General features: G+C 39.2%; 1 protein-coding gene across 1 annotated transcript in view; it reads left to right on the top strand.

Moving 5' to 3' along the window:
- Positions 1-7,722: 7,722 nt before the first annotated feature.
- MEOX2 (mesenchyme homeobox 2) overlaps positions 7,723-22,993 on the top strand; it is a 53,084-nt gene continuing 37,813 nt past the window's right edge. The window contains exon 1 of the mRNA XM_053947148.1: positions 7,723-8,506. Coding sequence (XP_053803123.1) covers positions 7,996-8,506 — 511 coding nt within the window. The 5' untranslated portion in view covers positions 7,723-7,995. The remainder of the gene's footprint in view (positions 8,507-22,993) is intronic.

Raw genomic sequence — 22,993 nt, 5'->3', positions numbered from 1 at the left:
GTGATAAAAATAACAAGGAAAGAACATTTAAAATTAGATATCTCAACTTTTATAGCAGATAATTTAACAGTTTTAGTGCAATAAAACTTTGAAAATCAGTTAGTAAAATATTTTATCCACCAGATTTGTTTCAAAATACAATTTTCAGTAGTGTTGGTTGTTTAAATTTTTTTCCCCTGCACTTTTTAAAATTGGTATTACAGTCTAACAAAGAAATTGATGCTGTGAGGTCATTGGGGAGAAGACTCAGCACTTCCTCAAAGTCAAGTATGAAGACAGTTCTTGTTGTAAAACAGTTTAAGTGCAAGTTGTTTCTTTAAAATGTTTTCAGAGTCTTTAGCAAGCTGATCACAATAGTAAAAGTATATGAGGAATACATTATCTCTAATACTACTAGGGATAAAAATGCAGTAATAGCAAAGAGGAACTTCAAGTCATCTTAGTAACAGCAAAGCTTGTTTGTAAAAATGGGAGTGTGTAGATATGGATGCACTAAGAACACATGATTCATACTGTGGGATATTAGTTTTGATTCAAACGTCATTGTTCAAGCTAAAGAGGTTTATGTAAGAGGTTTTTTTATTTTATATAATAAATATCTATCTCAGCTTAAACTTATTGCTTACAATTAGTGACACAAAAAAGACAAAATGCTTCAAAGGCAGTTTACCTGGACAGTGTCTGTTTTATTAGTTTTAATCGGAGTTGCATTGGGTACCGAGAAGGAAAAGACACGACTTTTAGAGTAACACAGCCAAGAAGCTGACATGTCTCGTGCCTTTCTCTTCCATTAGAGACATGCTATGCCTCCAGATGCTGCAGTCTGGATTTAGGGGCATATACCGCTCTTGCACAAGTAAGAGTTGCATATGTTATGAGTTAATTTCGTTTTGTTGTGTTCTTTTGCACATGGCTTTTTTTGAAACAGTGAAACGGAAAATATTTTTAGTTTACCATCTTGTATTGAAATATACTTGGGTTATTAAATAAAATCTAAATCCCTAAGTGATACGTTCTACAGCTTAAATGTACAAATGCTTAAAGTTCATGGACAAATTACCTATGAGGGAATTACACAAATCCAGACTGTCCCTATGTGCTGTACATTGCATGTGTCTCAGTCAGTAAAAAGTGTGCCAAATAATACACCTCTTTTTACAGCTGACCTTCACTAAGCCCACAGTGTTAGACATTTTTCATTTGAAAAAAAAGGATACAAATAAACAGAAATCACACTTTTATTATGGGCACCTAATTTAAATGAAATGTATGAAAATGAATCAAAGAAGAGAGGAAGGTGGCTACTTAAAGTGATTCAGTGCACCAGAGTCCAATATGTAAACTTAGTTGATGTGAAAGTGCTTCAGTCTCTTACTGGAATACTTTATTGAACCCAGCCTGAGATCTATCACATTGTATCAAAGGATATGCAAGCAGGATGCGTAATAAAGCATGACAAGCACAAATATCTTGGAAGGGTTTATTCCAACAAGTAGTATCATATATTCATAGCTCATCAGTAGAGCTGCATTCTGTTTTGGGGAAATAAAATAAAAAAAATAGTTTATGCAAACACAGCTTTGGAAGGTGTAATTCTCAAGGTATGCCACTCGGATGCTTCTTCATTGCATTTAAGAATTTATTGATGTTTTTTAGTGTCACTGATGCCTTACAATAATTTTCAGAATCTTTGAGACTATCTGCAAGTTAAGCACTTCTTGGCATATATTTTTTAGGGAAGTCTAGCTTGATTTTTTTTTAAGTCTTTTCATTCTTTCACAAGACAGAATATCTGCGTCTAAAAACACCCTTACTTTAGTTTAATCTAAAATAATAATTGCAAACAAATTTTATTTTGTATTTAATTTCTTCTATCAAGTATCTGTTAGCATTATCTTATATTAGATTTTGGGGTGCATGATGCTGCTGTGCATTAGCAATTTTTAGGTCTTTGTTTCCTACACCTACTATTAATTAATGTTGCAATCCTGAAAATGTTTCTAGTCAAGCAAATCACTATGAAGACAAATAGGACTCTGTAAAAACACAGGATTACTCCCATGTGAAACTGGCAGAATGAATAGACCCTGAGCTCTGCGGGACAGTGAATATCTTTCTATTCTGAACACTAGCTAGTTAGGGGTTTCTGCTCCAAGGCTAGAGCTCATCACACTATAAATCATAGCAAACACACCTGCAAAGTAAATAACATAATCCCAGCAGCTATTAAAACCTAAAGATTTTGTAATTATTTATTCTTGCAACATAGATACATGCCCATGTGTCTTTTTCTCCCTTCAGAGCAAAGAAAATCAGGAACTACTACAAACACACACTGTAGTAGTATTATACTCACTAACATGTAAAAGAGATGACAAAAATTAGTGACTTACCACTCTCCCAGTGATGGAGGCAGAATTATGAAATATGCCCCCTGCTGCTGGTCCTGCAAGGGCTTGGAAACGTCAGCCAGGAGACAACAAACATTTCAGATATTTGGTATGTTTTTGTTGCTATTTCGGTTTTGTTACTGTAAGCCTACTGTGTATTTACCCCGTTAATCGATGTAAGTCATAGCTTAAATCTGATGCACAAAGTTTTCAATCATCTGTATTTTTCATTCTGGGTGACTCAGACTTGAAGAATAATCAGCACAATATTAATTTTGCAGCACAGTTAGAAGCAAACATTGTTAAAAATACAGAATTATGAAAATGCCCTTCACCTTTTTTTCCATGCACAACAGTGTCTGTATTTTCAACTCCAGTGAAATGACTTTTAAATACATATACAGATCAAAATCCCCAATGTGAATTGTATCAAACAATAAGATGCTTAAAGTGTAAAATAACAAGCCTTTTTTTTTCCCTCTGTGATTAGTATTTTTATGAGGAAAATGGACTGAGTGTAGCATGTAATTGTCAAGATCTGGAGACAGCAAAATCGAAAACATCTTTTTCAGGCATTAATGACTTGCCTGCATATGCATTTTGAGTACATTTCTAAATACAAATGAAAGATATGTATTATTAAAGTGCCCTACAAAGCTAGTCATAGCTGTTTTCTAGTTCAAGTACTCTTAAGTGGAGATAATACTAGAAAGAATAAAAAAATGCTTAATTGTAATGCAACATTCAGATTGGGAAACAAATTGTATTGTGCAAGAGGGTTTGATTTATAAATAAATAATTTATTTAAAACAAACACACCCCAAAGTTTTGAATATGACTTCTGGGACTTTTGGGTATCTAATGTGAAATGCAAGTTTCCCATAGCATGTGAAATGCATAGTTTCCCAAGTTCTAAAAGCATTCCTGAAACATCATAGTTCAGGTGTGAAGCCTCAAGTGCATTCAGAATTTTAATATTTCATGAGTTTATTGAAATTAAATAGGAAGCATAAGATATTTTACTGGTTACAGTGGGCTGGCAATTCAAATAACTTTTAGTGATGTAATGCAAACTTGTAAATCATTTTCAGTGAGGGCCTCATGGCTCAGCAAAACTTTTCTGTAGTATACTAAATTGCTGGCATAACTTTAAAATTTGTAATGCTTGGAGATCATGAAAATAAGAACAGAAGCCATATGTATGTGGGAGAAGTAGCTGAAAATATGAATTCAGGCTTAAAAGTTTTTGCAGATCTGTTGTCTTTAAAGCAAAAATTGTGTCTGATAAGTGTTAAACCATGGCACATGTAAGCGCTATAGAGAGTGAAATGGAAGTACACCACAGAAATGCAATGTTAAAATTATGAGGTACACATTGTGGTCGTGCAATGTCTCAGGAAAAAAAATGTTTCTATGATGAAGTATTGTAAAGATACTGGTGCAGCATAGGTTTAGAATAGTAAATGTGATTATTGTCAATTTTAACTAGTCAGAGATTCAGTATTTTTGATGAGTCTAGAAAATTATTCATTTTCTTTGCTAGGATTTACAGTTAAGGTATTAAAGCGTCTCTGAAATGATGCATAATCCCCACGCTTTATTACTGCTTATATCTGTGGGTTTATATTGCAGCACAGGTACCAAGAGAAACGAATTATATTGCTTCAGAGGGAGTTAAACTGGCAAAAATTTGGGAAAAAAGAAAAGGCTGAAAATAAATATACATCTGTTGTGAATCTGGATTGATTCTAAGGTTAAATGATGCCTGCATTGACCAAATTGCCATGGAAAAATACGAACTGATCATAATTACCGTAGAATAGAACTTTGTCCTCTTGTTTGGTAGGCTCTTGGGTACAATAAAACTTTGGCTAAAAGAAACTGAATTCATATTTGTAAGCTTTCCCTTTGACAGTAAGGAAAATATTCTTAAATTGTGTAAATTGCCATTCTTTTGCTGACTTCAGCAAAGTTATGACAACTTATATCACTCAAATGGTGGTCCCCAAGTATGACTTATCTATCTGATTTTACTGTAATACACATATTGCAAATATGCAAACCACACACTAGAAAGAACTGACAAGAATCCTACTTACATTCTGATAAATATTCAGGAAGGTGGTTCTTTCAGTCTCCAACGTAAAAAATCAGAAAGACTACAAAAGTCCTGAAGAGGAGGAATTGTACACTGGTTCATTCAGGTCAATTTTACATATCTCCTTCCCCATAAATGGTAAGTTAAAAAACCAAAAACGACCCACCAGCAAAACCAAGAAACACAAAGTGAATGCAAATAGTAGCCCATACATGAAAATATAAAGGATGTTCCAAACAGTGTTGGCTCCAGATGTTTTTATGAGTTAAACAGTTTACTGTTTTCACATATTTAAAACATTCTATTTTTTTCACTCGATGTTTATAAGCTTTGGGCAAACTTGCTGGCATTGATTTAAGTTATGCTTTTGTACCACATGTAGGTTAAACACACATTCTGAAAAGGTACAATGCAAACAAGAATTCAACCATTAATATTGAGAAGTAGCAACTGCTTACAATTTTTTCCAGTAATTATTCTGCTATTACTGAGAAGCTTTGCATTGAAGCTATAACTAAAAAGTTATAAGGATGCTATCATATAGCCATAGGTATTTGGTAGCTGCACAGAAACTTTCTGAATCATTTCAGAAAGTGTTTGAAGCTGCTTGTTTGCCTTAACACTAATTGCCTATATTTGCATTCTCCTTATATAGTTTAAAATGAAAGCATAAAGCTCTGCAGCGAAATGCGTGCTCCAGTTCACGCGTGCTTAACACTGATTTTTAAAAGAAGTAATAAGAAAACTTGATATAGGACTTGTGAACTTATTTGGGAACTCAGAAGCCCAGGGGAGCACATTCCTGAATAGAGAGATTTGGATATGAAGCTATTGACAAACACAGATCTGTGCAATTATAGCTTTGCTATTGCATTCTTCTTTTTCTTCTTCACCTTTAGGAATATCTCCTACCTCTCCCTAAAATGTCCTATTTGGCTTGTCTCTTATTTCTCTTGGAAACCTTATCTTTCTCCCTCTTCCTCGCACCCTCTCACTTTCATCATTGTGCTTCACTTATTTCTTTTTTTTTTTTTTTTTTTTTTGGTCATGTGCGAGAAATCCTGCATGGCCATCCCCTAGAATTAAGGCATTTTTACACCGCCTTGGCTTCGGGACTTCCCCGACCTCTTCACAGCTGTGGCTGTGTGAGGGCTGCGGCAGCAGCGGCCCTGGAAGGAGGGGTGCTGGCATTCCTGCCCCTCCGGCCCCGGCCCCCACGACGGCGACTCGCCCCCGTGGCTGGGGCGGGCGGGCGGACAGCAGCAGGTTGGAGAGCGGCGGAGGGCAGCGGTGCGGTGCGGTGCGGTGCGCGGGGGCCGCCCCGCCGCTCCCCCGCTCCCACCTGGGGCCGCCTGCGCCGCCCGCCCGCCCCCGCAGCCCTCGGGCCGCCGCCGCCGGGGCCGCTGCGGGCGCGACGCTCCGCGCCTGTCGCTGTCTCGCAGTTATTGCTTCATGGCAGCGCCTGTTTGTGAGGGACAGCAGCACCCCTGTGCTGGCAGTCCGGCGTGTTCCCAAACTCAAGAGGGGTTCAGCCATCGAGATTTCTTTGTATTCCTCCCTTCTAATATTAGAACACATATTGAAACGATAAACACAATGAAAAGCACAAAATATTTCATCAGTGTTGTAACTGTATATTTCCTTTATTCTGAAGAAATATCAAGTTTTAAACGGTGCACAGAGGCAGCAACTTCTGCTTTGGACGCCGCTCTCTTTGTAAAGACCGCGTAGTTACCGTTAAATCTAAAGACAGTTATTAAAAAGAGTTAGATGTCAGAAAAGGGGGGAATCTTACCGTCGAAAGACTGCTGCAGGTTCCAGCTCAGTCTGAAACTGCAGTGAAAAGCGAAGCAGCTGCTGAACAAAAGTTTTAGATTTTTTTTAAAGAAAGTCTGCAAAACTAATTTCCCACAAAATAGGACTCAATTTCCGTTTAAGAAACCAGCTCTAGCAAAAGTCATACAATTGCTGATTTTTTCCACTAGCAATCTAGCAATTGAAATTCATTTTATCTTTAGCACATGGACCCAAGAATTTAGACTTGAGAGAAATATTTTTCCTTTTCTACTTTTGTTGTTGTTGTTGTTGTTTTGTTTTTGTTTTGTTTTGTTTTGTTTTGGGGGGGGGAGGAGGAGCAAGGTACATCGAGTAGGAAGGGCTGAAGAACAAAACCTCTGCGCAGTGGGCACCTCTTTGGTCATTGATCACTAAATGCGTTATCTTGATTTAAACCAGTTAAGAGACGCCTTGGTGGCTACTGTAATTCCACTACACGCATCGCATGTTAAAAAATAATTTTAAAAAAGAAAAAAAAAAAGGCCCAGATTTTCCAGGTTGTTCCCCAATCCACTAAAGACATTTGCAACGAAGCAAATGAAGATAAAACAAATAAACATTATGCGACTTCTTGTTTTGAAGGGGCAGAGGGCAAGAGGAGAAACTTCTCTGTGCAGCCAGCGTTGCTGGCACGGTGGGCGCCGGTAGGTTCGTTGTAGAACGAGCCAACCAGCCGCCGGTGCTGGGGCACAGCGTGAGGTTCTGGAGGGCAGCCGGGGCAGCGCCGCGGCCCATCGCGAGTGCCGGGGCGGTGGGCGCGGGCGAAGCGGGTGGATGACCCGCACCGGGACCCTCGGAGCGCGGCAGGCGGCCCCGGCCTCGGCCTCGGCCCGCGCGGCCCCGCACGCCGGCGGCCTCGCACCTGGGCTCGCAGGTGAGGCGCTGGCGAGAGCGATTCAGCTCCGGGGAAACGGGGCGGTGGTGGCCCCCGCGTCCCCCGCCCCAGAGTCACCCCCGCATGTCGCCTCACGTCTTTACTGCGCTCCCTCGCCCGCAGCCCCCGAGGGGCGGCAGGACCCCGAGCGATCCGTCAGCCCCAACGGGGCGGTGATGGCCCTGCGGGGGCCGTGCGGCCGGGGGGCACCGCCGCCGATCCACCCGGGGCGATGGGGGTTCGGGGCAGCCGCGGCGGGGAGGCGCGGCCCGCCCGGGGGCAGGGACGAGCGGGCTGCGCCCCCGCGGAGCCGCCCCCCCGCCAGGCCCCGGGCGCCCGGGGCGCGGGCGCGCAGCGCTGCCGCCCGCTGACGGAGCGGCTCGGCGCGGGGACGGCGCTGGCGTTTTGGAGGGAGTTTGCATGTGGTCAGTGCTGTGCTGCTGAGCCAGCCCCCAGCTCACATTACACACTACTGTATTTATAACCTCTCGAAGCTGTTTCCCCCTTCAAGCAGTTCTCTGGGACCACCTTCTATTGGCTTCAACCTCTCCCACTTCTTGACATCTGAGCAGATCTGAGAACGGCTCATCTAGGTCCGCGTGTTTATGCAGCGGAGACTGGCCACTAGGGCTAAAGACCTGGATTATTTGAGCTCAGCTGCCTGCTGCAGAGTCTGTCGGTGCCGTTTTGGAAAAAAAAAATCCCAGCCCCGATCTGTTTACAGTGAAAGTTGACAAAGGGTGGTGAAGTTGGATCTTTCCTAAACTCTCCTGCCTGGAACCTGAGACTTGCATGCCATGGATCACACACTCTTTGGCTGCCTGCGCAGCCCCCATGCCACTGCGCAGAGCTTGCACCCTTTCTCCCAGTCTTCTCTTGCCCTGCATGGAAGATCTGACCACATGTCCTACCCTGATCTGTCTTCTTCTTCTTCCTCTTGCATAATAGCGGGATACCCCAATGAGGAGGGCATGTTTGCCAGCCAACATCATAGGGGGCACCATCACCATCACCATCACCACCATCACCACCACCAGCAACAGCAGCACCAAGCTTTGCAGACGAACTGGCATATTCCTCAGATGTCGTCTCCTCCCGCCGCGGCCAGGCACAGCCTCTGCCTTCAGCCTGACTCAGGAGGACCCCCGGAGCTGGGCAGCAGCCCCCCTGTCCTGTGTTCGAACTCTTCCAGCCTGGGCACCAACACCCCCACGGGGGCAGCATGTGCGCCAGGGGACTATGGCAGGCAGGCTCTGTCCCCGGTGGAAACAGAGAAGAGGTCCGGCAAAAGGAAAAGCGACAGCTCAGGTAAAGGCTCGCGCGTTCCCCAGCAGGGCGGGATCCCCGGGTGGCGGGTGTCGGGGGAAGTGGCGCGGTCGGGCCCCGCGGACCTGCCGCCGCTCGGCTGGGCTCGTTTAGCTCAACACGTTTGGCTCGGCTCAGCTCGGCTCGGCTCGGTTCGCCCGGCCACGGCCGCCGCCGTGCTCTCGCCGCCGGCTGACACCCGGCTGCCGGGTTGCTCCTTCCCTCCAACGCGCTCTCGGGATCTCCATCACTAACGCAAGCTTTATTAAAGCTTCGGGGGGAGAAATAGAAAGAAAAAATTCAGCACGTGATAGAGTATGAAATCAAGGTGGTGGTGGGGGAGAGTTTCCTACAGCCAAGAAGAGAAACGTTTGTAGTTCTGGTGCGGTTTTCAGCATCTGGTCCCGCGGCCCCCTCCCCCTTGCCCGATACGACACCTCTGCTTCAAAATTCAGAATCCAGCGCGCTCCTTCCCCTCCGCCCCTTCGCCGTGGAGCTGACTGCGGCTCCGAGGCGATTGCACAACGCTTGGAAGCTCTGCCTTGGAAGCGGGGATTCGGGAGAGGAGTTGATGCCTTGCTACCCTGTAGGATCTGAGGATCCCTGTAGGATCTGAGTGATCTCTGCATCAAATCCTCAGCGTGAAGGGGCAAAATTTGGACTCTGTGAAGCAAACGGGTGAATGGGAGTTTCAGAAAGCTGCTTCACTTCAGTTTTTTTGGTGTCGGGGACAGAGGAAAGGAAGGAGCAGTCTGTCTTTTAAAATCACAGTAATTCTTACATAAAAACATGTAGACCCACAGTCATTCCAGACTGATGATTTGGCATCAATGAATGGGCAAAAACCCTTGATATTATCTCTGCTTTCTAAAATAGCAAAGCCTTTCAAAGTCCTGCTCTGACAAAAGCCACTCGGTGAAGGCAACACAACTGATGGGACTTCCGTTAGGGCTCACATGAACCGAGGGGTTACCAAAAATATAGTGAGACAGGCAGGAGGCACTTGAGAGAGGGTTCAACAGATTGAAAACTTAAGAGCTGGCGTAGCAAATTATTTGTTATCACAGAAGAGAAAGTGAAAGGCTTTTCCAGATATGTATGAAGTTCACAACTGAAACCATAACTTCTTTCACTCAGAATGCTGTAAGCTTGGTAGAGTGCAAGCAACAAAAAGGATTAAAAAAAATAACCCTCAAGAATACCACCACTTCCTTCATTGTCCATTACATTAGCAAATATTAACAGTTACAGTAATTTATCTGAATTTCGTCTTACATAGCTGGTGTAGCTGTTAAAAACTCGTCTTGCATTTAAAGCTGTATTTAATTCGAACAGTGCTGGTAAAATCTTTTGGTTTGTCTTCTTTACTTTCAATGAGAAAAAGCATTATCTGATTTTGTGAGGTATATGAACAGACCTTGTTACAACTGAGAAAATAACTGGATGCCTGCTGGTGTAAGGATTTATTGTATTTGTTGGTCTATTTAAAGCTAAAGGAAAAAAGGAAATTGGTCCCTTTCACTGTCAGGGAAGTATCTGAATCACTTTCTGTGTATTTTATTCTGCATTGCAAACCAAAAAAACACCAGCGAGGAATGTCCTAAACCTTACCCTGAAGTGACTGGAGTCTTCCACTGGATTAGTGGACAAGAGTTCGAGCCTTTACCCATGGTTATGTTTATCTTGCAATGCACTTCAAGCCTCACTTTCTAAGACTTTCTGAAGATCAAGGCAGGTAACTATTTCCTCCTCCCTTCCGCTAAGAAAAAAATACGACTGTTCGCACAATTGTAAATCTCTCAAACTGAAAATAGCTGTCTTTTGACAACAACTGCATAGCTGCTGTATATTTGGTTTTTCTTCAGGAAAAGCCTGTGTTTTGGACTGAATATTTAACCCCACCCCTTTATTAATCCTGAGCTCTGGTGCTAGATATTTAGTGCTATTCTCATAATATGGCAGCAAGAATTATTTTAATTTGCTGCGTTTCTATATTTGTCATCCATAATTGCCCCTCATTTGATTAAACATCATCGCCTTTATTTCTCATTAATCTTTTTTTTTAAACAAATGACTGTGCTTGAAAGAATTTCTTCCATGCCTTCATCAGACTTGGAACTACTTCAATAGACATTTGTAAAAAATCCTAATAGTAAATAACTAAGAGGTGAAGAGAGAAAGAGACTGCTTTAAGTTTCAGTGCCAGCATTCTGAGGCAATTATTAATGCTTTTGCTTATTTACACATATATTTCCTCTTAAGCCCATCACTTAAAGCCACAAAATGCTCAGCGTTTTCTTGAGCACTGAATCTGTTCTGCATTTCAGAGCTGAATTAACCTTAGGCTACCCCTTTCTTCCACTACTTAGGTTTTGTTTCTGTGTATTTAAGATCACAAAGCTGAGTTTGTAGACAGTTTAAAGAATGTAAAACATGACCATTCCTTGTATCATTTACCTTCCAAATAAGCAACTGTTTCTTAGCCGTATAGCTTCTCTGAAAATTTACCAGAAGGGACACCCCATTTTACTTATTTGTTATGATGATGGGAGTGCAACATTATAAAATTATAAAAAAAAATCCAGAAGGCAAACAGAATTTAGTATGATAGACTGTGTGTTTTTCCCTGGAATTCACATATTGCAAGGGAATGGGAGGATATAGAAATATTCTTCTCTAATCTGTTACAGTTTCATTTGGGATTGAGAAAACAAGGTGAAATGTGCTCTCATGATAGTTATATAAACTGATTTACAGTTTTCTTTAGCCCTAACCCAGATTTTAAGCAGTTTGGAAAGTTCCCTTTGAAGATATTGAAAAGACTGCTACAGAATAGGGTGAAATTTTCAACTGTTCTCGTTGCAAAGGACTGGGAAATACTGCTTATGTAGTCATCATCCCCTGCTTGCTGCAGCTGTCAGTATCGCCAGGTTTTGTAGTTGCTCTCTCATAATCTGCAGAACATTCCTTTCAACCTGCGTAGGCCCAGAAGTGGGTCGGTAAAGTTGCCTGTGAATTGAGGAGTGGTGCGCACAAATCTTTTTATGTTAACATTTTGCTGTGAATAACGGCATCTGCATCCTCACCTTTGTAACTCAGCTCTTTGGATGTCAAGGCTGTACAAGTAGAGGGACAATACTAAATTTGAGGGTTGGTTGCAAATGAAATAGCTTATTTTAAAGTGCCCTAATGGTCAGAATTATCTGTGTGCTAATGAGGTGCGGATGAAAACCATGCTGAGTGTATAGAAAACATATTCTTGGAGTGCTTTGTTGCTTTGTGGTATGAGTTGTTCTATATGGAATATTTTGGATTTTTCTAATGCCTCCCCTTCTCATTACTTGCCTGTGAATTTCAGGGCCATTTTATTTTTGTTTATTATAAAGTAGATTTTGATTCTCAGATGATGCAAAACACATAAGATGCAAAATTACTTCTGTAATTTCCTAAGTTACGTTACTTAGGTCCAAGTTTTCTTAAGACTTCAGTTAGGAAAAAAGCATATTAATGCCAATATAGGACGTGCTATCTAGATTTACTGAGAAATATGAAAAAAAGAGTGAATCTGGTATCCTTAAGGAAGTCTAAAATGCTATGGTGAAAAAAACATCTGTACTATGCTGAAAAGACCAGGGGGAGGCTGAGTACAGTTGAAGGAGTTCTTCTAAGCAATACAGCTATTCAAACATTAAATTGCAAGAGATAAATATATAAGGAAATTGCATTCCTGTTAAAGTCTAATGTAATTAAACGCTTGCCCTCAGGCATGAAAAGCCTTTAAAAAAAAAAAAAATAAACCAAATTTCGCCATGGGAAAGTGCTTTCTGTGTGGCACAGGATTCCAAGAAAAGGCTAGCAGGTAATAAAAATTATTCATATTTTTGAATGTATTTACAATAGTAGCATTTAGAAAAGCATTTCAGGAATCCACTGTTTCACTAGTTCGGCCAAGTGTTTCAATACCTGTTCTGGTGGGTTTTGTTCATTGACAAATCACATGAATAAAAACAATACTTTCCCCCCGCCAAGTTTTAATATTTTATAACCTACCTATTCTCAACATGCAAGCAGCAAAAAGTTGTATCTCCAGGGAATTTATTTTAAACATATCTAAATATCATAAATCATATGTACTTGTTTGAAATGGTCTCTAAAAAGCAGGTCATTTTGATAAATGATTATAAATACTGTGAAATCATGAGTTTTGAGGACTTTTGATTGGTTTCTGAAACATGTCAGTAAGAAAAATGAGCTGCATGCTTGCAGTCAAAAAGCACTGTGTAACTGATTCATCAATATGTCTGTGCTTTTCAGTGTGGTTGTAAACGGAAACAAGAAAAAATACACAATAAAGCATAGCTTTTCTGGAAAGAGTTAATTTGTTTGGTATCTCGTATAAAAAGCATCACTTGCCCATAAGAAAACAACAACAACAAAAACTCTGTAGATTTTATAAATGAAACAATTTCAAAATCCGATGAATAACACACACACTTTTAGGAGAAAACCTTCAAGACTGATTGCTTATCAAATGATGGGCTTACTAGTAAGCTAATTGCTGAATTGTTTTAATAGATGAAAACTTGCAAGAAATTCACCTTTGTTCTCAGGAAATATAATCAAGAACTTTTCTAAGACTAAAATTCTGAAGGACTCTGTAGCTGATACATTTTCAAAATTCCTTGCCCCTAGCCAAAGAAGAACTTTGTGTGGACAAAAAGAAAAAGAACTACTTATGTCTCCTATTTATGCATTTCTGTCTGTTTGTATAAATGATTCAGTAGGATTTACGCTTCTTCTTCTCCCCTTCCTCATCCACCCACCCTTTTAGAAACATTGGAGGGCTGATCCAGACCTTTACGGGATCACAAATGTTTTTTGTGAGAAGGTCCATTGACTCCAGCAAAACCACTGAAGTGCTCAAGGTTTTTTAAGCAATCAGAGCTTAATTATTTTGCATGGGCATTAAAGAAAAATGCTTTGTAATTCTTGTAGATATTTACTGATAAAATGTTCAGATTGTCTGAAAATTGCCAATGGAGCACTTTATATACACATTGAATTTTAACTACACTGGTTTTAACATCCTAGGATAAAATTTGTCCTAGCATACCTAGTGTGACTTCTGTAGTATTTTCTAATGTAAGTAATCAAATGAGTCTTTTTTTTTGTCTTTTTGCCATTTTTAGACATGTCAGTTGTTTAATAAATGTTTTTTAATTGATCCTGTTGATCTGCATATTGTTTGCCGTGTGGAAATACTCGTTCTTTAGTGATGCAATGACTTTATATGCTCTGTCTCAATTCCTCAAGAGTAGGATTGAGCTCTGTGTCTTGAAATTCAAAGGCAGGTGACATTATCTTTGCTTCTGTCTGCTGATGCCCTAATATTGCTCACTGGATTATTGCTTTCAAAGACACTGTTACTTGGCAGTATGAATAGTCACTGTAGCATGTTTCTCTCAGTAGCAAAATGTACTCTACCAAAATGTACTCTACTGTTTTGTAAGTCTCCTGAAAGTAAGCAAAATAAATCTGGTTTCATCTGCTAGACTGAGCAAAGTTTAAACCCATCAGTAAAACGTAGTTATGGTGGGGAAGGCTTCAACCCTTACTTTTGCTATGCTACCCCGTGTCCTTGTTCTAATATACTTAAGAATGCAACTTGAAAGGATGTGAAAGGAAAGTCATATTTTTTAAATATAAATACTTGCATATGTCGCTAATAAGGTTTCTAACTGAAATAGTGTGGTGTTAGAGAATTTTGATAAACAGTGCTTGAGGCTACTTCATTACATCAGTGCACAGCTGGGCACTGAACCCAGTCCTATGATCTGTCTCGAGCCTGTGCCCTGTCCTTTTATGACTGTTTGCCCAACTTATATAATGGCCATACCAGTGCTTTCCTTCCACTTGGGAAGTACTGTAAACTTTTATGAAACTAAAAGCTTTGTGTGCGTGTGTGTGCGTACATGCTTTTTATTTTTAGTAGGCTTTAAAGACTTACAGATCTGCATCACAATTTCTCTAGTACTGCTAGTTGCAGAATACAAGCAAGATGGTGCACAGCCACCCTGCAGAAAAAGCCTTCCTCCTGCTACTCAGCAGGGCAATTGCATCACCTTTACCAGCATCAGCTGTGTGACTGCACGCACGGCCAGAAGCCATTTGACTTCTGGAGTGAGTGTCTGGCGTCTTCCATGAGCATGTAGATGCTTTTCTATTGTGTTAAATGAAAATCTGAATTCAAAAATAGCCTGATGTAATTGTGCTGGGTACATACAGTCCAGTCCTAGATTTTAAGTATTTGAATCAGTAAAAAGAAAGTTATTGAAATAAATGGTTTATAAACAGACATGCTAGGGGAAATTTCACCAGGAAGATACTAATGACAAAACTCCTACTGATTTTTGTTAGGACCACCAGACTTTAAGTTTTGAGTTCTTACTCTAAATGTAGATTAGCTTGGAAGAAGGAGATAGACCAGTTAGCCATAGTAGTGCTTAAGTTTTTTTGTTATACGCTGTCTTGAATTCTTTCAGCGGCAAATACGGCAAAGGAATGCTTGTTTAAAAAACCACTGCTGCCATTGGTCTTGGCTTTCTAGCATGTGTTGTCCTTGTTACTTATTAATACATATTACAAAATCCGTGTCCTTTGATAAGTTTACCTAAAGCATATCCATTTAAAATAATATTGAATAGACAATAGTATAAATCACAATGATGTTATTCATTTTACTCTGCAAATTTTATACATGCATCTGAAACTTCACTAGTGCAGAGTTGCATCACTGCATCCTAACATTCAATAAATGATGCAAAGTGAAAAATACCCACATTAATAAAACGGGATATAGTAGTAGACAGTGCACTGTAATACATGAAAGTTTTCTTCTGAAGTCTTCTATGAAACACTGTAAATAGACTACTTAGGTTGTCAAAATTCTACTTGCTAACATTAGTAATATTAAAGATGTAACGTTCACTGTAGATTAGAAAGGATACCTTTTTTTTCAAGATCTTGGACCTACAGAAGATACTAAGGCACCCCCTATTCAGAATGTGAGTTGATTTTCTATGTGGAACTGTAAATTTTTACAAATAGTTTTGGGGACAGGTCACTTGACTGGAATTTGTACATATTAATAAAGAGACATATGATTATATGCCAAAAGAGAAATCTGGAATAACATTTGGAAATTTGCTACTGAATATTTTATTATTTAATGCTGGATGTAATCACTGAATGCTGTGCATTCTGAAATTCCTGGAGCTTCTTACTCAATGCAATGGAAAAAAGTTGTCTGAACTTTGTATTGAAAACTACCTGTGCTGAAAAAACCTCATAAGAAAATATCTATGAGAAGTTAATGGTCATGTGAAAGAAAGTGATATTGTACTTGATTCAATGTTTTCTTTTGTTCTTCTTTAATAAATGAAACAAAATAATTGACGAAACCAAAGAAGCAAGCCTCAAAGCAATGAATCAAATCTTTAATTTATTATAGAAAAGAATAGTTTTACTAAACCAATAAAATCCAGTGGATTATGAAAATCCAGTGGATTTTTGTTTTCTTTCTTTCTCTCTCTTTCTTTCTCTCTTTTTTTCTCTTTTTCTCTTTCTCTCTCTATTGCGCTCTCCTCTCCTCTCCTCTCCTCTCCTCTCCTCTCCTCTCCTCTCCTCTCCTCTCCTCTCCTCTCCTCTCCTCTCCTCTCCTCTCCTCTCCTCTCCTCTCCTCTCCTCTCCTCTCCTCTCCTCTCCTCTCCTCTCCTCTCCTCTCCTCTCCTCTCCTCTCCTCTCCTCTCCTCTCCTCTCCTCTCCTCTCCTCTCCTCTCCTCTCCTCTCCTCTCCTCTCCTCTCCTCTCCTCTCCTCTCCTCTCCTCTCCTCTCCTCTCCTCTCCTCTCCTCTCCTCTCCTCTCCTCTCCTCTCCTCTCCTCTCCTCTCCTCTCCTCTCCTCTCCTCTCCGTGCTGCTTCTTGGACTAAAGAAAAACTAGCTGATTGAACATTATTTTATAGCAAATAGGATATGAAAAACTAAAACTGAAACAGATTACTGCAATCTTTTAAAAGTCCTTCTTCCTTCTGCATTCTCTCATATCTCTAATAGCTATTTCTTATTTTTAGCAAGTAAGTCTGGAAAAATACTGCCTTACATAAACTATTCGATGCACTTCAGTATCCTCTGCCACTATTGTGAGTTTAATTCTTAGACTGTGATCTTACAATGATTGTAGTATGCATTTAATTTTGTATGTTGGGAGATGAATGAAACCTCAGGAAGCTGAAGTCAAAACTAGCTATTGAGTGGAGCCAGGACTTCACAGCTGAAGTAGTCATGAAGTAGTACTTTGATATGAACACTGCCGAAGTTAAGTGTATGTTTACACATTTTGGTGAATTGAGGGCATTAGTCACTTAAATTTACCAAGCGGAAAAAACTGTTTCCCACTTTGGTCCTCCTAAAAATAGATACTAAAAAAATCTGTTGGACATATGTGGATTAACAATATAGCTCTGAAGAGAGTTGAATGAACTGTGGAGTTTTCTACCTGCCAAGCAAAAATTGGCATATTCTAGATGTATGCAATATATCCTGAGTGTGCACGGAGGCCTCTTTGGCAGGGGGTGTTTTGACACGGTGAGTGAGGCTCCTCAGGCACATCAGTCTCAATAGCTTTTCAAGCCTTTCATTTTCTTTCATCTGGTGAAGAGTACCAGAATGCTGTAGGCTTCATAGAATATGTGGACAAGTAAAAACTACTCATTAAACTGTGCTTATTACTGTAAAAAGAATTGTAGGAACAGTGACTAGATTTGTGAAAATATCTCCCAAATTTGTGAAAATATCAGCTTGGTTTACAGAAGAAAAAAGAATTTAAATTAGATGTGTTGATAAGCTAGACGACAACATATTTTTCGAGGCTTTGGTACACTGAATTGCTAAAAATGGTGTAAATGGAAGCCTGGGCAGCTACGGCAATGTTGACCACTCAAAGATTTCTTGTAAAATTTTGCTTAGAATGCAAAATAGTATTTTCTGCCAGAAGAAAGTAGCAGTATAACTGGGGCTGAAGCACATTCACGCCTTTCAAAGTTATATTTTCAGAACTAGACATTAAAACCTAGTAAAAGTCTGCAATTCATACCCGCCTTATGCAAGGCTTAGGAAGAGCTGAGAACGTTACAAGTTCTTCGCAGTTTGGTTTGACTGACTCAGAATTGACATAGTAATATTAAGCTCTTTTTCTTCCCCTCTGTTTCTATATTCTTATTTTGGGAGTACCACAATGACCTCAAGCTGCAGCTGTGTCTTAAGTCTTTGCGTTCCTGAGGACATTAGAACAATACACACTAATGGTCTCACTCCTGGCTCCCTCTCTCTCCCTCCCTCCCTCTCTCTCTCCCTATTTATTTTTTTACACAAGTCTATTTCTGAAGAACTGAGTGACTATATAGCCTTTCAATTTCCATTCATCCATGCAACATGAGCACTCTCTTAATTTCAAAGTAAAAAATACAACCCTTTATCTTAATTAGATTTCCATTAGATGTAACCTACAATAACTTAAGAACTGCAGTGATCTGCTAAATAAGGTAACATAATGTTAGTTCTATTTGGCAATGCAAGATGAAACAATTATGAGTCAGATAAAAATAAAAGGCTTCATTAGCAGTTGAATTAGCAGTTGAGCATCTTGAATATGCAGAATTATCTCTTTTTTTTGGTATTATTAGCACATTAATTTACATAATTTTTTAATAGCTTATTGGGTCAATAAAGAGAGTGACAATTCTGTTGTTTTTATGAAATAATATACTGGTATTAAAAGTGGCAAATGCAATGTCATAATTTCTAAATTTAAAAAAAAATTATGTGAACCTGCACAGGAGAAAAAAGCTGGAGACAAGAGTGAAATTTTGATTGCTCCATATTATGAAGAAATATTCTGCCGAACTTTCTTGCAGTTTGGCTTAGTTTTGCATTTTAATTTTTACTCCACTCATTCTAACTCCTTTGCTTTTACACTTCAGTACATTGCTACAACTTTATGAGGCAAATATCTTTATTACTTTAATATGAGGGTACGTACAGAAATCTAACAGTATTCAAACCCTATACATCTATCTTTATTTTTCTGGTTCCAAATGGAAATATAGACAAAGACTATTGCTAATTGAGTTTGCAGTCTGCTGGCATGAGAAATATCAGAGATTTCAGATTTTTATATTTGCAAACATATTGGGAATTGATGACACCCAAACAAACACTTTTTTTTGGATAGAGGTTGTGTGTTTCAAGTACAGTGGCTAAAAATGTCCAGCCATTTTAAAGTATGTTTGGTGAAATATAACTTAGAGAATGACCCAGTCCTTTAAAGTTCCTGGGAAAGCCATTTCCTTTCCTCCTGCAGTAGTCATAGCTTCGCCAGTCTGTTACTCTAATTCTGTCACAGCTTAGGTTACTGTGTATAATTTTTCTGGAATTAACAGTATAATGTTGACAAAGTTAAGCACAAGCATGTCATTTACTACCCTGCTGTTGATTCCTTCAGCTCGATGCTCTGTGGCTAAGAAATGTTCACAGCTTTACCACGTATGGGTAGATAAACTGAAAATATTATTTATGGAGACTTTGGCTTATCTTGTGTATTTCGAGCATGTTTCCACAGCTAATTGACAGTCTTAATTCACGCACAAACTGAAAGATGCATCCATGTTAACCGGGAAACATTTGGTTGGGTTTCTTATGTAGATAACTGGAAAGCTTGGTGTTACCCATATAGTGGAGGCTGGCTGCATCTTTTTGCTGGCCTGTTAATTAAAAGGACTTTGTTAATCTAACAGCAGAGTCTTACTACAAAAAGCAGACCTGTAATCTACAATGAGGTGGAAATGCAAGAAGTATTGCTCCTATCTAAGGTGTTAATACAAAACTACATGAAGCCTTTCTAGTTCAGAAGATATTTAGAGGGGAGTACATATTACCTAAATACCTCTGGAAGAGTATTTCTATGAGTTTTGGAACTGAAACAAGTCTAGGGAATATGTGTATCCTGTTGGACAACAAGCACAAAAAAGGAGGTCTCGCTAGTCAGCCTTTGCACCTTCCCTGCCATGTCATTTAATGGCTCATATATCTCTGCTCTCCATAAAGCCAAACTTTATGTGGTAAAGGTCAGTTTCTTTACAAAAGCAGACAGCATTTCCTTTCCTTCCAGGGCAAGAATGCACAGATGTAGGAAAAAAGTGCTCACAAAAGAGACCTAGGGTGAGCGCAAAGCATCTTTTACAGGCATAAAAAAGCCTTTGTCCTTGGTTTCCCCAGTGCAAGGCCACGGGCTACTGCTTTTTCTGACCAGGTTGAGAGCTATGATTTAGAACTTATTTTGCTGTGAGGCTTTGCAAGTTGTTTCTTTTTGTCTTCTCTTTTTTCAACATGTTTTCAGATTGTTTTGCAAATGAATTTTACACCACTTAGCAGAAATTAAATCCTGTTTTTTCTGCCCTGGTCCTCTCCTGGCTCTTATTTTAAGCTTTCCAAAACCAAAGCTGATGAAATGATCATATCTTTCAATCACATCCTTTTGAAATTTCCTTCCCAGAATCATTCTTCTGATTCCACCTTATATTCTCAGAGTTAAACTAATTTCACTGCGAGGCGTTGCCCAGTGCCTCAGTCAATATTTTGGATCCTGTTTCTTACCTACCTCAACATTTTCTCCGTGCTGTCTTAACTGTGTTCTTCCTTTTTCCATTCACACTTTTCTCTGTCTTCAGTATGGCTCACATACATGCAAGAAATATCTAAAACCAATATTCTGTCATTACCCATTGTCACCAAGCTATCATCTCTTTTACCGTGCACTTCTTTTTGGTAACTGCTGGTCCGTCATGGCTCTTCTGTGGACTTATGGTCTCTAAGAAAAGTGTACAAGACAGGAAGTGAACAGGAAAAAAAAAGAACAAAAATGGTCCTTCATATGCCCTCTCTTCTCTAGAGGTTTTTACTTCAAAAGGGTGTGCACCACAGAGAAGATTCTGTAAACAGCTATAGCAAAAATCAAGCGTGAACCAGACCTGACAATACTGGTTTAGGATCTAATATCAGTGATATACCCAGTGTTGAGCAGGGCTGTGTGTAAAAATGAAGTACTTGAATCTAAGCCAAATGTGTGAAAAAAAGTTAACTTTCTTAAAATGCACTCTTTTAACTCCAAGAATTTAGGTAATTACTTGTGGCAGAAGGAATGTGGTTCAAAGACAGTAAAGTCTCATTTTGAAGGGGGCTGTAAACTTTTTAAATAGCATTGGCAAATTGTTCTTTTACTCCAGTTTTCTGTAAGAAGAATTTTAAAAACAGTAAAATATTTTTATGTGATTTGATTTCACTGATATAATAGACATGCGCATATATCTGGGGTATGTATGTTATTTTAGATTTGATATATATACATATATATGCATATATGTATATATGTATATATGCATATATACGTATATATATCAAATCTAAAATAACAGTAGATAGGGACCTGGGTGGTCCATGTGATCTGACTGGAGCAGCATTTGGTTATACTGTGTTATTTTATTTCTAAACATGTTTTAAAATCAGTTTGGGAAGGAGGAGGAAGCTTTAGGAAGGGTGAGAAAAGCAAAGTTCTGATGATACCTTTTGAATGCTTGGGCTTGGCAATTTTTCAGTTATTTTCAATGTCTAGAGTTTTTCAATGTAATATCAGCAAATAGAATGCATGGTAAAATTACAGAATATCAAATCTAAACTCTGGAGACATAAATTCATATGAGGATCAGCTCACAAGATTGGCTGCTTTAGGGCTAGTCTCCAGTGGGCTTTTTTCCGCATCAAAAAAATCACCATAAAATTTGGCACAACCTTCAGGCTCAGTGAAGAGGGTTTTATTCCAGGACCAAAGTAGACAAAACCAGTAGATGCCAGAATTGAGGTGCATTTGCAGAGTAGGACAGAGACAGTTTTACAACTTTTGTCTCAACTCTTCTCTTCCCTTGCTAGGAGTAAATCTCCTTGGCTTTTTGGTAAGAGCTCTGTCAACTTTATAGAGGAGGAAGGGAGGAGATGCTAACAAAAACCTATAAGTGTGTTATGTCAGTAACTCACATTTCTGGAGGACACATAAGAATTTAACTATTTGAGAAGACTTTTTTTTTTTTTTTTTTTTTTTAAACATAGACAAATGATCTTCTGGTCAAAATTTAGAAAAAAAAATAGAAAAGTTATAGACTTCTGACAGTGATGGAGTCCTCCTCCCTTCCCCCACCTCTCATCAGCAAGCTGATGTTTCCAGTAACTTCAAAAACAGAAGACCTCTCTGTAATCCTAAATGTGCATAAGGAACAGATTAAAGTCTTGATTTGTGAAAAAAATTGAGCATATGCTTAAGAGCCATTGACTTCAATGAGAGTTAAATACATCCTCACACACGCTTCTTGAACTAGAGACTAATAAGGATATGAAAAAGGATCAAGAGGCTGCTCCTCTTCAGGAAATGCGGCAAAACTGCCATAGCTGAAAAGTATTTTGGTCATAATCATACTGACTCTCATCACCCCTCACCTCACCTCACTTCCAATCTACACAGAAGAGTAAAAACCCTTCTCTCCATCTCTTCCCCTCTCTTTTCCTCTTTTCTCCATGCTGGTCTAAGCCAGGCTAAGCTTACTCTGGTTCCAAAGAAGAATTACAGACTCTGCAGTGTCCATTAGTGATGACATTATTTCCAGTGTAATGAATGTGGATGATGGTCAGATAATACAGTGGATGGTGGTTGAACAACCCCCCTGAGAGAATTAATTATAAAATAATTAATTACATTTCTGTATGGCTGATTTATCAAGAATCTTATGTACAGAGAAAAGGTACCCCCTGCCAAACAGCAATCCATATTAATATTCTTTTATTAGACGAATGACAGATGAAGTGAAATAGTGATGACTAAAAAGCTTGAGTGTGGGTTGATTCCTTTCAATTCAGTATGACAAAATGGGTTACATATATGGTTTTTGAGTGTGGTACTTATTTATTAAATGCTCATTTGGATTTTAAAAAATAGCTTGCCTTCATTAGCCATCTTGGGAATCAGACTCCATGGTGTAATAAATCTCAGTTGCAGGAATTTTGGCCTGCTACTCATCTTAAAAAAACTCTGAATTTTCTTTTTCTGAGCCTTGTCTCATACTCTACTACAGTCCTCAGTAACTTAACCCTTCTCTTTGTTATCCAGTTTTAAAACACAGTTCTCATACATTCTTATAGACAGGAGTAGCCAGTCTGGGGAGTATTTGTTTTCTTCAAGTCACTCATTCCACATTTTTTGTTTATTTTTCTTAATAAAAACTCTTTCTATGACTGAAGCTCAGAGTTAATTTTGGCATAATGGCCATTTAGCATAGTATCATTTAGAGGACATAATTTTTGTAAGAATTATAGAGCAGTAGAAACTTTGAA

Source organism: Vidua chalybeata, chromosome 1, assembly GCF_026979565.1.
Source record: "Vidua chalybeata isolate OUT-0048 chromosome 1, bVidCha1 merged haplotype, whole genome shotgun sequence".
Lineage (NCBI taxonomy): Eukaryota > Metazoa > Chordata > Aves > Passeriformes > Viduidae > Vidua > Vidua chalybeata.
The sequence above is the reverse complement of the archived record's forward strand: the minus strand, read 5'-3'. Positions and strand labels throughout refer to the sequence as shown.